The sequence below is a fragment of the Styela clava genome, chromosome 3 (assembly GCF_964204865.1).
Source record: "Styela clava chromosome 3, kaStyClav1.hap1.2, whole genome shotgun sequence".
Taxonomy (NCBI): domain Eukaryota; kingdom Metazoa; phylum Chordata; class Ascidiacea; order Stolidobranchia; family Styelidae; genus Styela; species Styela clava.
Window position 1 is genome coordinate 20615639 of NC_135252.1, and position 14216 is coordinate 20629854.

Below are 14216 nucleotides of genomic sequence, written 5' to 3' on the forward strand. Positions count from 1 at the left end.
GTTTTAAAAGATTTATTGCAAATAAGAAGCGCTTGGCAAGTTTTTACATCCATTTTTCTTCAACCTATTTGATACAATAAAATCAAATAGTCCAGTCATTTTGAACAAAACAGGCAGAAAAAACTTGAATTAAAACAATTCTCTTTGAACAAATCCCTATGTATATCACTTTACCAAATCCACTCTGCTGTTCCAACGGCGCCGGCGCTCACAGCGCAGATGACGATTATGATCTTCTGCTTTTGAAGCTTCTGAAATATCAGATAACGGTGTATGATCTAGTTCCTTCGAGAAAATTTGTATTCATTTTTGAAAGTTTTTCACTGTAATGGATTTCCACTTAATGGATTTCTACGGGTGATTGTCAACGTACTTTAGCGTTAAAATATGTTCACAAGGTAACATATTAATCTAGTTTATCAAAATAAAATGACTGGAGATTTGTAGTTTTAACATAGAGCAACTGCCATGATATTGATTTATTATTTTGTAGGTTCAAATCTTAATCACTCACCAAATGAATTGGAGAACGCTGAAAATATCACAAAAAATTTTGAGCGATTCTTGAAAAAACATTTGGAAAAGAAAAACAGAGGTGAGAGATTGTTCCATTAAAAATGTATAAAGGGTAAAATACAATTTGTAAAAAAGTTTCTCTCTTCGAACGAGACTGTGCCACTAATGTGTGAAAAAAACATCCTTTATGCAATTTTTTTTTTCGAAAATTTCATAACTTGGATATTATTTGAACATTATGCAACCAAAGTGTGGAACTACAGCTATAACAGCTGTAAATAATACTATTCTACGTACAGTGATACCATGAGTATGGAACTTTTTGTTTGAAGCCTTGTTCAGCGCGAATCCGTTGCACTTTTTGTTATTTTCCTAGAAGTACTTGATGCACAATTTCCGGTTTTGAAAATTGCTGTCGTTGTTCTGTCTATCGTGGCTGCAATGGTGACGTACCATAGTATGAAAATCGCAAAAGATTTTGACCGAAAATTCGAAGAACTGCAGAATGGTATAAATATAAACATTCCAATAGAAATTAAATATTAGGACCGAAATATTAAGTGTATTGCCCATTCAGTTTAGCGTTTGGATTGACTATTTTTTACATCGTAAGTTGAAGATCTTGAGTTTAAACCTCATGCCTTCCGTGAACCGGGGCAGTCGGACAAGTAAGCGTTCGGCCCTTCCACAAATGGTATTTTGCCACGTATCAGTGGATGCTTATCCAGAGAGAAGTTTTGGAATGTTTCAAAAATATATCCATACTTTTACAGCACACATTCATATCCCTTGCATATTTTAATCATTTAATTTTTTGAGCAGAACATACAGTCATGAGGACAAAAATTGAGGTAGATCGGGAAAATATGAAAAACTCTGTTCAGTCAGGGGATGATAAGCTTGTGAGTTTTTGATTAACGATAATTGAATCTGAAATCCGCCGCGGTATCAATTAATTTTTCAGAGTTGATCAATTTGAAGTGCAAAAACTTGACTGTCTAATAGCAAAACTCTCTCTTCCTCAGATGAAAGTTATCGAGTCGCAAAATGAAAAAATTCTCAAGTTGTCTGGATGGTTTAAAGCCAGTAATAATCTATTTTATAAACGGTTTTCCGAGAAAGTCGATTACCTTACTGCTAGAAAGCGCTGCAAACAACTGGGTGCTCAGTTAATTTCCACCGGCTTCCGAGATCCTGATGTTAGAAGGTAATTAAAGTTCTTCTATAATTATTAATGTTTTTTGAGTTGAATGTTCTTAGTTTTGGGTGAAAATGGTATATTGTAAAAATTTAAAAAAAACAACTCAGTGACGAAAAATAATATATTTTTATTCTCTCATATTATGGATGTATAAATTATGCCTCGGCGGTGTGGCGCGTCGGGCTAGGAATACGCTGACCACCGCACCTCTGATTATCCCGCGTGAGTCCGCAGGTCCGAATCCCGTGAATGTAATAATGTACGAGAAGATTGCTGATCGCTCTAGGTAGCTACAGGCTGGGTACTGCTTTCCCCACCATCGCGCTCATACATCTGCATAGAAATGCATGCAAATAACAGACTAACTAATTACATACCGAGCTCGGCTCTTTTATGGTGATCAGTAATGTACCAGATCACAGTGTAGTACCGATGTAGTAATATATATTATTTTACATATGTCCTCTAAACTCTATCATAATCCTGCTGTGATAAGTTTTGAATCATGGACCTAAATCATCACCTTTTTATATTATATTGTTGCATCAATTTTGATAATTTGATTACACAATGTATAAATTGGGTATTCTACCTCTATAGATATTGCGTTTTAACGTCTTCAATTGTTTGTGTGGAAATAAAATCTTTCCTACCCGACACGAACTAGTAACCGGGCGAGGGGCCGTGGTTTATCATATGATTAAGCCGTCTTATCGGCTTTCTTTTCCCCGGGATAAATATCCTAAATCTTATCCAGAGAAATTCTTCCGGAAATCTGTATTGCGAAGACTCGCATATGGATCGGGCTTGATGACATTCAACGAGAAGAAATTTTTATTTGGTCAGATGGTACTGTCCTGGCGGATATAAAAAGTATACCATGGAGAAAGGGTGAACCAAATAACTATAAAGGAATGGAGGATTGTGGTGAATATCTTTGCGGAACATCAAATAGCGGAGCAAACGACGGCCCTTGTTCTCCACATCTCGCCTACGCTTGTGAAAAAGCATTCTCTCGTGAATTGTAATGATAAATATTGTAAAAAAAATGTTGTCCAAGAACTTTGCTTATAAGTTTTTAATTCAATTCCATTCTTTTTTTGAGTAATCGAAAATGTGAGAATACGATAAGGAAAAATTATATTCAAAATGAGGAGGAAAGCAATAAGATCTTTCAATTATATGGCCCTCAATTATCGTTTAATTAGAGTGAGCCAGAGTATATTTCTGCAGGTCGATATTTCAAGTGGATCTATAATGCATCCTTTCCAACTATCTTCTTTTGATTCTAAAATCTTCTATTTGGTTTTACTTGTCTCTCTAGTTTGTTTAATTAGACTTTAGATTTTTATTTAATTTTTACTGAAATAAATTTTGAATCAAAATAAAATACTCTTCTACTTTAACTGCGCAAAATACAGACATTAAGCAACATTTTTACGAATTTAAAGTGAACGGAAAAAGATTTTGACAAGTCTAAATCTAAAAATTATCAATAAACCAATTGTATTTGGTCACTCTGACATAAAACAAAACAACAAACAGACAAACAAAAAGACCTGGAGGATGAGCATAAAGGACAAAGTTTTAAAACGTACAAGTACGTGCCTGACCACCAAAAACAGTGAGGTGAAAAAATTATCTTAAGATAAACTGGAATAAAAATAACAAGAAAAATTCAGATGTAATGTAGAGATCCTCCATTTTTACCTATTTCCTTAGGTTCAATATATTTTGAACTCTGTATCAGAACAAGATAATGAAAAATCTGAAAGTCACAAGCACATGGTGGTGTTGGGAAACTTTAAGAAGAATTACATTTACTCAAAAGTCATCGCATGTATTATTACATTGAATTTTATAAGGCTGGTAACTTTTAATTACAACCAACAATGAGAAAGAGAGAGAGAGAGAGAGAAAGATAGAGAGAGAGAGAGAGATTGATTTGTCAATCAAAGCAAATAAAAATATAAAAGCATGACGGTAAAATTACTGTAACGGTGGTGCAAAAAAGTTCAAGAACCACTGCGTTAGACGACCACAGCAAATAGGTTAAGTGTTTCCGTAGCTGACGAGTTATATTTGGCATCTCGGAACTTATGTATTAAATTTATGTAGAGGGTGTCATGTTAACGCATTTCACGAAATCACATACATTACATACATTTCTGAATTGAGGGAACCTGTTAATAGTGAGTTCGATACAAAATTAGATTCTTTTGGGGAAAGACCCCGCCACCAATGCAACAATGTCAGATTTGAGAAAAACACCGTCCGCCACGTTTCAAAATAAAAAAAAATAGTAATTATCACATTAAGGTGGAATGAGAGGATTATAAATTAGCGGTATAAAAAAAATATCTCATTCACCCCTGATACCTACATATCACTCATATAAACTGTAGTTAAGTCATAAACAAACGATCAATATATATTCAATAGATCGCGGTTAGATGTTTGATTGGCGTCTTGATTTTAACTAAATCTAACTCCGAACCATTCGAAAAATCAAATCCGGCTTTGACTGGCAATTCCGGATTGATCGAATTTAGACTCCGAGTTTTTACTTTGGAATAAAATTTTGTGAATGCAAACACGGTGATAGATCCTTTTCTGTTCAGTGGATGTTTCAAGATATTCAAGCATGGTTGTAAACATTGCCTCGTTTTCGCGGTTTTGCTTGTTCTTTGTAAGTTTTCGGTTGTGTTTCCAAAACTTAGTTGTAAACGAAGTATTTTAATTGTCATTATGTCACCCGATAAGCTTTAGTTTAGTTGCAATGACCAAAGGTTAGTACCGGGAAAGCTGCGATAGACCAAGTTAAAATTAGCTATTAGTGCGTGTCAGTGTCACGTGGTTTTTTATTCTAATTATCTAATAGAAAATAATGGTTTGGCGCATATAAATCAGTTTGTGAGTGTCGACTCTCCAAAACATTCGCAAAATAAGCATCCAAAATTTTGCTATATAGTGAAGCATAGGAAGAATTCCTTGGGGCAAGGGTCGGGGAAAGGTCCATTGAATAAAACAGCTGTTGCCAACCTTATTTGAAAATTGTTTTCTCTTGTTTGTTTTGGATCTCCTTATACCCCCCCCCCCCCCCCACTATGCATTGAAAATATGTTTCCGTTATTTTGTCAAGCTTTAATGAATTCCCTTCCTAGTGTTACGCGCAAGTCTCATTCTGGTTTTTGCGTAGTTCTGAAGTTCGAATAGTTAAAAATGAGTCTATAAATATATTCTACAATAGTAAAATCAAACTAAAAATGTTAGTAAAACTACACAAACTACAAAGTAATATCACCTCCCCAAAACCACAAATTTCTTTCGCACATGGGGAGAAATTGCTTTCTGGTTATGGAACGCTGAATTAGAATTTTCGACCCGTCTCCCAACCCTGTGATAATTTGAAATAAATATATGGCCCGATTCCACAACGAGCGAGAACAGCCAGACGAAGCCCCGAGGCAATCAAGCGTTCGGGCGTTCATGCAAAACGAAAGTGCGCATTCACGGTGTCTTAATCTGAAATATGTTATCTTATAACAGCGTTCGATGTCGCTTCAATGCCGCTGTGCAGCTTTATTTAAAGGTTTTTATATGTTGTCGTCGTAAATTTATATTTCTTCAGACAGAGATTAGTTAGATTGAATTAATCGTAGACGAACTTGAAATATATCTAGGTGTAACTCGACATGGGATCCAGAGTGCAAGAACATGAAAGAAGTGTCGATGAAAAGTTATCAATGTACAAAGGTAAGGCCGGTACCGGCCTTATAGGTTAGGGGTTTAAGGTCTTCGTTGGCAAAATATAGGGTGTCCCAAAATAAATGAAACCCATTAATTCGATTACCATTTATTACTAAAACAAGAGACGTTAAAAATGTTAACTTTTTGTGTGGGCTCATATAATAACAATTGAGTACTGAGAGTTTGGGGCCTTTAACTTTAGATTTCAAGGTTTATTTAAATACATGATCCAAATGACCATCATTCCGTCTCAGACATACTTGAAGCCGTCGAGCAAAATTATCAATCACTCTGGCACATTCTTCTCTTTTTATTGCACTAATGTTGTGCGTGATGGCCAATTTCAATTCAACAATAGTTTTGGGATTATTCTGATAAACTGTGTCTTTTAGCAACTCACACAGGTAGAAATTTGGTCTCAAGTCAGGCGAATGTGGCGACCATTCTGTATCACACCGCCTGCTAATCAAACGATCAGAGAATCGTTGGTCAATCCACTCTAATATGATATTTTCATACCATTGGGGTTTTAGAATAATAATTGTTATCTATAACTGTCATATAATCTGAAAAATAGAAACTATAGTTCAAGTATGTTCACATTCCTGAATATTATTTCAGTTTATTATAATAAATTACTGAAAATTTGTAGTTTTAAAATTGGGATGGTTCAATATTTTACAGGTTCCAATCGAGATAACTCACAGGAAAATATCGAAAACGTCGAAAATATTGCAAAAATTGTCGAACGGGTCGTCAAAAAACGCTCAGAAAATAAATACAAAGGTAAGAGAGATCGTTTCATTAAAATTTATAAAGGTTAAAGTTATAAATTGCAAACAAGTAACTGATAAAAGAATTTACGCGATGTTTTCCGGGCTTTTATTTGCGCTCCAAAAGTATTCGTACCAAGATGACGCACAACCTGAACCATAACCGGGTACACATGATATGTTCAGGTTGTGCGCCATCTTTGTACGATACGAGCACCCTTCTATTTCAGGCCAGCCACCGGTATGTAAAAAGATATGGCTTATAAAAAAATCCGCAATATCTACGGATTTGGCATCGGTTAGGCAACTTACCACATATACCAGTGGTTCCCAACCACCGTGCCACGGCACATTAGTGTGCCACGTAATGATTATTGGTGTGCCGCGGAGAGATTTCATTTTTGAATTTATTTCAAGTGATTCCAATTTCAAATAGACAGTTGAAAGTTAGCATATCGACTTACAGGCGTGTATTTTAATTTGAAATTTGGAAAGAAGATGGGAGTAAACTTAGATTCTCAAGTATTTAGTCATACTGTAAGCCAAGAACTGAAAACTTTTTCACCCCGGGTGACGCCGTGAAGCTTCTCTGTTGATTTACATTATATGAATTAAATTAACTCTGTCGCTAAAATTTAGTTCCCAGCTATTCATCATTATTATTCTATACCTGTTATTAAATAAATGAATAAAATTCGCCTTATCTGATCTTTTTTGTTTTTTATTTATTGTTATTAATTTATAGCAAAATGGCTTTGTGAGTAGAAAATATTCATGTTTTGTGGTGGGTTTACAGCAAATATTTAAAGAGCTCAATAGTTTGCTGCTATATAAAAAAAAACACTGGGAACCACTGACATATACCCTTGATGCGGTGAGGAATTATGGGGTTTGAAATTTTTCGTTTGCTTCGCGTGTGCTAGCTGTTAGGGAACTGTAACGTCATAGGCATGGATAATATTGGAATCGGGTATAGGCTTTGCAACGTAAAGGGGTTGTAATTACTTAGGTACGCACGTACAAGATAAAATTGAATCAAAAACTCGATTCCCGGATTGCACACCATTCAAAATTGGCACTTCTCCGCGGGCCACATAATTTGTCCTTATGGGCCTCATTTGGCCCGCGCGAAGCAGGTTGCACACACCCTGCTTTATTAACAAGTTGGCCATAATTATTCAAAACGAAATCGTGGGCGTTCAACTTTGCAGACAAAATTAAGCGTGTGTTACCTAATGCTACTTTCGAACTCTTTGCTGTTCCTTGGCTGATTCAATTTCTTGAATTCAAACAAATGCAGTTCACATATGGTCAACTACGTCATGCCCTGGTCAGTTTGAATATTCTACACTTGTATCCATTGTTTCCACTTCTGTATTAGTAGCCTAATACAAACGGACAAGAATTAATATATTAGAAAGCAACAACTAAACAAACCGTCTCATACTATTTGTTATTTACACAGATGTACGTGGTGGAAAATATTGGGGTTTGAAAATTGCTGTCGTTGTTCTGACTATCGTGACTGCAATGACGATGTACCAAGGTATGAAAATTGCAAACGATTTTGAAATCTATAAAACGGATTGTGACAAAAGACTGGAAAAACTCCAAAAAGGTATAAATGTAAATACATGAGCACTTAAATATTAAAACTAAAACATGAAGCGTACACATTATAGTTCAATCGTTTTAGAGTTCAATTTGACCATGTTTACTATATGTTAATTTGACACGCCTTCTCTATTGGTGATTGCTAGAAAAAACAGAAAATTTGTGAAGCAGCTAATTATTTTCACAAACAGCAACTTTTACAAATCGTCACGCTAATAACGGAATTGCGTAAGTAATTTTTGGCGATTTTGATTTTTTATAAAATAGGTATTTATGTAATGCTGCGCACCTGTCTGTTAACTCAGATTTAATTTTAGGAATTCCGAAACCCATAAAAATGGAGATTTAGTACGACATGTACATTTGTGCAATTGTTTCGTCATAATGAATCATCATTGTTACCGCAGGATTATTGTGACATCACAAAGGCAAAATAACCTCGGCGAGGTATTTTCGAGTTTTTCCATCTCGGATTCTAGCTTAGCGCGTATTACTTCGAATTTATACTACAGTATAGGAAGACGTGCACTTGTGATATTCACTGTCCAAATCCAATTCACCTTGGTTGGCTTTTATATTGGGTGCATTGCTGTTTTATTACTTATAGATCTTTATTACTTATCGATCTTTAGATCGGTAAGTATGTTGATAGGTATTTGTCTGTTTGTCTGTTAGATGCACGCGATATCTCACGATGGCGTGGTTGAATCTGCTCCAAATTTTGCATGTGCATTCATTATATCTCATACCAGTAGCCTATTGCTTTTGGATGAATTATGTCTTATAATTAGCGAGTTATTAATTAATTAGTGATGAAGAGATCTGGATTTTTACAAAGCGAGAGATTTTCGAGACGCGCTGAATGTGTGTGTGCGTGTCCGATGCGCAAGTTTTCACGCTAGTGAGTCAGAGCGAAGGATACACACCGCTAGATCGTATCTCGTGATTAATCTTTAAGCATTGTCCATATCTCTCTTGTAGTGGCGGCGCGTCAATAGGGCCGAAAAAAATTCGAAAAATATTCGAAAAATACCTCAATATCGGTTGCACAGACTGTCTACACTAGCCATATTCTCCCGACATGGTTCATTTTTCGCTCGCAAAGCCTTCGCCGAACGTCGACAGGGCGACGCCGATTTTGCCCCGGTTGCTCATTGTGTATCGTATTCTCTCTTTTATCTTCCACTCGCCGCGTTTGTCTCGTTTGTTTTCTGTTTCTTTTACTAAATCATCGGGGCCGATCGGGGCTAGCCCCGAAATTATGACGACACAATGCCGACGTTTCTTACAACAACGTGTTGACATATTCACGCATTCCTTCTCGTTCGTTGGTTGCTTGAAGAGTTGATAGTTTCCTCGCCTTCGTTTTTGTCGCTTGTTTCGCTATTTGAATCAGTTAGAGACCTTTAGTCCATTTGCTTTCGATTTTCCACATTCCTTTTGAGCTCCTCACTTCTTTCCGGCTTCGCATTTCTTAGCCTTAGACCTCATAATGAATAAGGTTGATGCACTACTTCGCACTCCGTTTTCGCAGCTGCCGCTGGAACAAAAATTAGAGGTACAACGTCTTGGGCCTTATCAACCAAAAAATTGTTCACTGGAACAATCCCATGACGAAGGAAAGCGTCGGCGTACATTCTGCGCAGAAACTTGGTATAAAAAACACGAATGGTTGTGTTACAGCGAGGACAAAAATGCACTTTTTTGTTTTATTGCCTACTTTTTGCTACCGCCCTTGACTCACGTTGGTGTAAATTTGGTTTTAGAGATCTTAAACATCTTTCCGAGCGTGCCAGGGATCATCAATCTTCTATGGAGCATCTGGACAATGCAGTAAAATACCGAACATTCGGAAATGTTAATATTGCAGCACAGTTGGATGAAGGACGCGCGGTTTCTATTCGTCGGCACAACCAAAACGTCGAGAAAAACCGCCATGTTCTCGGTGATTGATAGATGTTTTGAAGTTCATTGGTTGTCACGAGCTGTCCCTCCGTGGGCACGATGAACGGGCTGGCTCTTCTAATAGAGGGGTATTTTTGGATATGGTGGAATACACCGCATCCCTAGATACAGTATTGAGAGATCATCTCGATGCCGCAACTGTTTCGAAAGGGACATCTAAGGATATCCAAAATGATTTGCTCGACTCAATGTATAAAATTTATTTACAACATTTGGCTCTGGAAATTGAGAATTGCCAGTTCCTTTCGATTCAGTCTGACGAGACAACTGACATCACGTGCGTTTCCCAACTGGCTGTGATTTTTCGGTTTGTGAAAGATGGTAAACCTACCGAGAGATTTCACAGCTTTGTACCAATCGTTGATCGCACGGTTTGCGGGATATCGGCTGTACTGAAAGAAGTGTTACAGCCTTACAACGCGAAGTCAAAATTGATAGCTCAAACTTATGACGGCGCGGCAGTCATGAGTGGGTCGAAACATGGTGTTCAAGTTTATATAAAAGAAGATTTTCCTCATGCGCATTTTTTACATTGTTATGCACACCAATTTAACCTCGTTATTAAAAATATGTGTCTTGATACCCCTCTCGTCCGTATATTTTTTGCAAATGTTTCGGGGTTTTCTTCATTTTTTTCCGTTTCGCCGAAGCGCTCTGACCTCCTTCGCCAGATATGTAGCCGCCGTCTCTCAGCTTGTGCACCAACACGTTGGAACTTCCAATCACGCGTGGTGCAGGGCGTGTCCGAAATTAGGTCTGAGCTCATTGAGTGTTTCAATGGCATTCAGAGCTCTCCGGTTTGGGACGAACGCTCTGTGAGGGAGGCGGCATGTCTAAAGCGTCTGCTAGAAGATGGTGAGTTTTCATTTTTTCTCGCTTTTTTCTCCACAATATTCTATCACGTGGATGTATTATACGGCGCATTGCAGTCAAGGCTAATGGATGGAGCGTCTGTGCAGTCGTGTATTTCAGACTTCGGCGATGCTGTATCTCGTATCCGGGAAACAATAAAATACGACGACACATGGAGTGCTTCTTTACGCCGCGGGCAAACAACGCAGCGTTTGATTTTGTCTGCAAAGGAATGCTGTGACATTCTGGTGAATCCAATAGGCGATCGTCTGCGCATTGAACACCTTGACGCGTTCTCTTTGATGAACCCCAAAAATTTTTCAAAATTTGCACGTCAATTTCCCATCCATTTGTTGGCTACTGTCTCCAAATTTTACCCCATGATAAACGTGGGCAAATTGGAAAATGAATTGCGATGTATATACACCAATCAAACTTTTTTGAACATCATCATCCTTGGCTGTTTTATCCATTCACAGAGACGTTATTTCTGGGATGCATGACTTTAATCAGCGCGTTATTGAGCATTTTGCTTCCAAGAAACCGCGGCGTGTTGCATATATGTTCAAGCAGTAGAAGTCTAGCAGCATATATATCTATGAGTGAGCGACGCATGTCCTTATCTTTGCATTACCTTTCCTTTCTTCATAGTAACGTTTCAAACCTTATTTTAGGTTTTGTCTGCTTTCCCGATGTTTCTGTTAATATTTCATTGTATTTATCTGGGTAAATATTGCCTTTCCTTTTGAAAGAGGTTTCAAAATAAACTATGTCTATATTTATTGATCCCTTGACTTGGACCGGTTTTAAAGACACTTTCTTATCGTTAAAAATTGTCGCTTTTGCCGATTGGTTATTACCGATGGAATGGTTTTTCAAACTCATAAAATGATGGGAGAACTTACAGCGCTCATCCTGTCCCCGTGGATGGGGGTGACTTGGTCCCGCAGTAGCTTGTCCCGGTTGTCAAAATGACCACGCGCCGCCACTGCTCTCTTGTAACTTTGACGTCGTCGCGATGCGCAAGTTTCGAGAAATTTCCCACGCTATTGAGTCAGAGCGAAGGATACACGCCGCGAGATCGTATCTCGTTACTTATAATTACTCTTTAAAGTTTAAGCAATGTCCATATCCCTCTATCAGGTTCGGGGTTGCAGAATTCCTCACCAAAATATCGCTAGGCTGTGTTTGAATAGCCGTCGCAACCCGGGTTAGCGCCGTTGTATTTGACACAAAATATAGGTGTCAGAGTGCGCCATTATGACGTCACTTAACTGCGTCATACAATTTAACTTAAATCCGGCTACGATCAAAAAAATTGAACCATGGCAAATCTAGCGATCACCCTGTATTATCTGTATCAATCTTCACGGTACACGTACTCTCAAAACATTTATTTCATTTATTTTTTCCAACAGAATTTATGTCGACGAAGAAAAAATCTGAATCTGATCTGGTAGGAATAAAAAACAGTGTTCAATCTGACTTGAAAAGTGTGAAAAGCAATGTTCAATCTGACTTGGAAAATATGAAAAACAATGTTCAATCTGACTTGAAAAGTGTGAAATTCAATGTTCAGTCTGACTTGGAAAATATGAAAAGCATTGTCCAGTCAGGCGATGATAAACTTGTGAGTATTTCTCAACAATAATTAAATCTGACATACGTCAGATTCAGTTATCACTCTATATTTCAGAGTTTGAAATTTTAAAAAGAGTCGATGTTCCAGAATTGCCTGCTGAATGGTTTCAAACAACACAATTCTAATTAAAAAACCTGATTCATAGTCTCTCCTGGCTTCGACAAGGTTTTATCCTCTTTCGCTGTAGCCGTATGAACTAATTTCTCACTTCAACAAAACTTGCATTAGATTAATTTCCTCCCAAGAGTCCCACGCGATCAAATTCTGTCTTCAAGTCAATTTTCAAGAAAGCCAGTGCACAGACGATAGCAAAGGAAAAGACACTTCTTAAGTGACTAATAGTTAAAACTTTTTTTCCATTAGATGAGGGTTATGGAGTCGCAAATTGAAAAAATCTTATTGTTATCTGAATGGTTCAAAGCCAGCAATAATTATTTCTATAAACGGTTTTCCGAGAAAGTCGATTACCAGACTGCGAGAAACCGCTGCCAACAACTGGGTGCTCAGTTAATTTCCACTGGCTTTAGAGATCCGGCTGTCAGAAGGTAACTGTTACTATATAATGTTTGTTGCTATTTTTCAAGATAACTTTTCTTAGTTTTAATGCGATATAATGTCTTTGGCAATACTCGAAAGAAATTTATTTTCAATATTCATTTTGGAGACTTGTTTAAGAATGTTTTTATTATTTTATATTTTTAGTGAAATTCATTCAAAGATTTGTATTCACAACACCATGATGTGGATAGGGCTTGATCAAATTGAACGCAAAGATGTTTGGGTTTGGTCAGATGGGACGATCGTCAACGATTTAAGAAGTGTACCCTGGAGAAAAGGTGAACCGAATAACGCAGGAGGAGGCGAGAACTGTGGAGAATATCTTTGTGGAGCATCGTATAACGGAGTGAACGATAAACGTTGCAATACAAATTACGCCTATGCTTGTGAAAAAGAATTCTTTCATAAATTGCAATTATAAAAATTAATAAAAACGAGGAAAATTACTGAAAATGCGTGTTTCCTCCATTTGCATTATTCGGCATGGCAATAACACTAAGTATTGTGTTACCAAATGTCTACAAATAGCAGTGTTTTTTATTCGAAGTTCCGCGGAACCTAGGGTTTCCGAAACACTTATTCGATCTCGGTGAGAGTTCCTATTTCAATGAACGTGAATCCTAATGTAGAAAATCAATTTAATTCTGAACATTTTTATTTGGGGCCTTGCAATTAATAACATTTGGATTTTGTCACTAAAAAATGAAAAATGTCACTAAGGAAGATAGAACATTTATATTTTATATATATATATATATCCTGGGGATAGGAAAGTGGGTTCGCAGGTTCGAATCCCATGCAGGGAGGGTTATGTGCGAGAGGATTGCTGGACTCCTCGCCGTCGTTGGGTGGTTCACGTAACCGCTGGTCGGTTACGGCTTCCTCCACCACCAAGTCCATGCTTCCGAAAACAAACAATACAGTAAAAAACTAAATCCCATACCCGACTTGGAATGGTAACCGGACGAGAGGCCATGGTTCGCCATATGGATAAGCCGTCTTATCGGCTTTCCTCTCCCCCGGGATAAATATGTAAATCCTATCCTATCCTATCCTAAATCATCTAGCAAACGATGATCCCTATTCCTTTCGAGTTCTTCATTTGGTAATGGATATTCCACCCTATGCAGCTCGATTCGGGTATTTTGTTTAATAGTGAGCCAGAATATATATATCCGCACGTCCGATACTCAAAGTTATATGTTATCTATAACTAGGCTTATCATACGTCCCGCTTTAGGCTCGAACTCGAATTATTTGTACCGGTATCGTTAACGTCAATTCCTTCCTATTTTTCGAACTGAACCCGATATTTGGACAGAGAATATGCGCATGAAATTTAACA

The 14216-nt window shown here is 37.4% G+C and overlaps 2 protein-coding genes across 3 annotated transcripts; both read left to right on the top strand.

Annotated features, from left to right (window-relative positions):
* Nucleotides 1–158: 158 nt before the first annotated feature.
* On the top strand, nucleotides 159–2235 carry LOC120343166 (uncharacterized). The gene is made up of 5 exons (XM_078110758.1): nucleotides 159–315; nucleotides 494–595; nucleotides 893–1024; nucleotides 1339–1418; nucleotides 1542–2235. The coding sequence occupies exons 1-5, from the start codon at nucleotides 159–161 to the stop codon at nucleotides 1725–1727; spliced, it is 657 nt and encodes a 218-aa protein (XP_077966884.1). The 3' UTR covers nucleotides 1728–2235.
* A 3038-nt stretch (nucleotides 2236–5273) lies between these two features.
* LOC120342285 (uncharacterized) lies at nucleotides 5274–13483 on the top strand. Of its 2 annotated transcripts, XM_078111074.1 has the most exons (6): nucleotides 5274–5473; nucleotides 6152–6253; nucleotides 7706–7858; nucleotides 12090–12301; nucleotides 12677–12858; nucleotides 13016–13478. In XM_078111074.1, exons 1-6 carry the CDS (start codon nucleotides 5413–5415, stop codon nucleotides 13290–13292), a joined length of 987 nt encoding a protein of 328 aa, XP_077967200.1. In that variant the 5' UTR covers nucleotides 5274–5412; the 3' UTR covers nucleotides 13293–13478. The 2 variants fall into 2 exon arrangements, with proteins under 2 accessions (XP_077967200.1, XP_077967201.1); XM_078111075.1 differs by lacking the exon at nucleotides 7706–7858 and having other exon boundaries at nucleotides 13016–13483.
* Nucleotides 13484–14216: the final 733 nt, after the last annotated feature.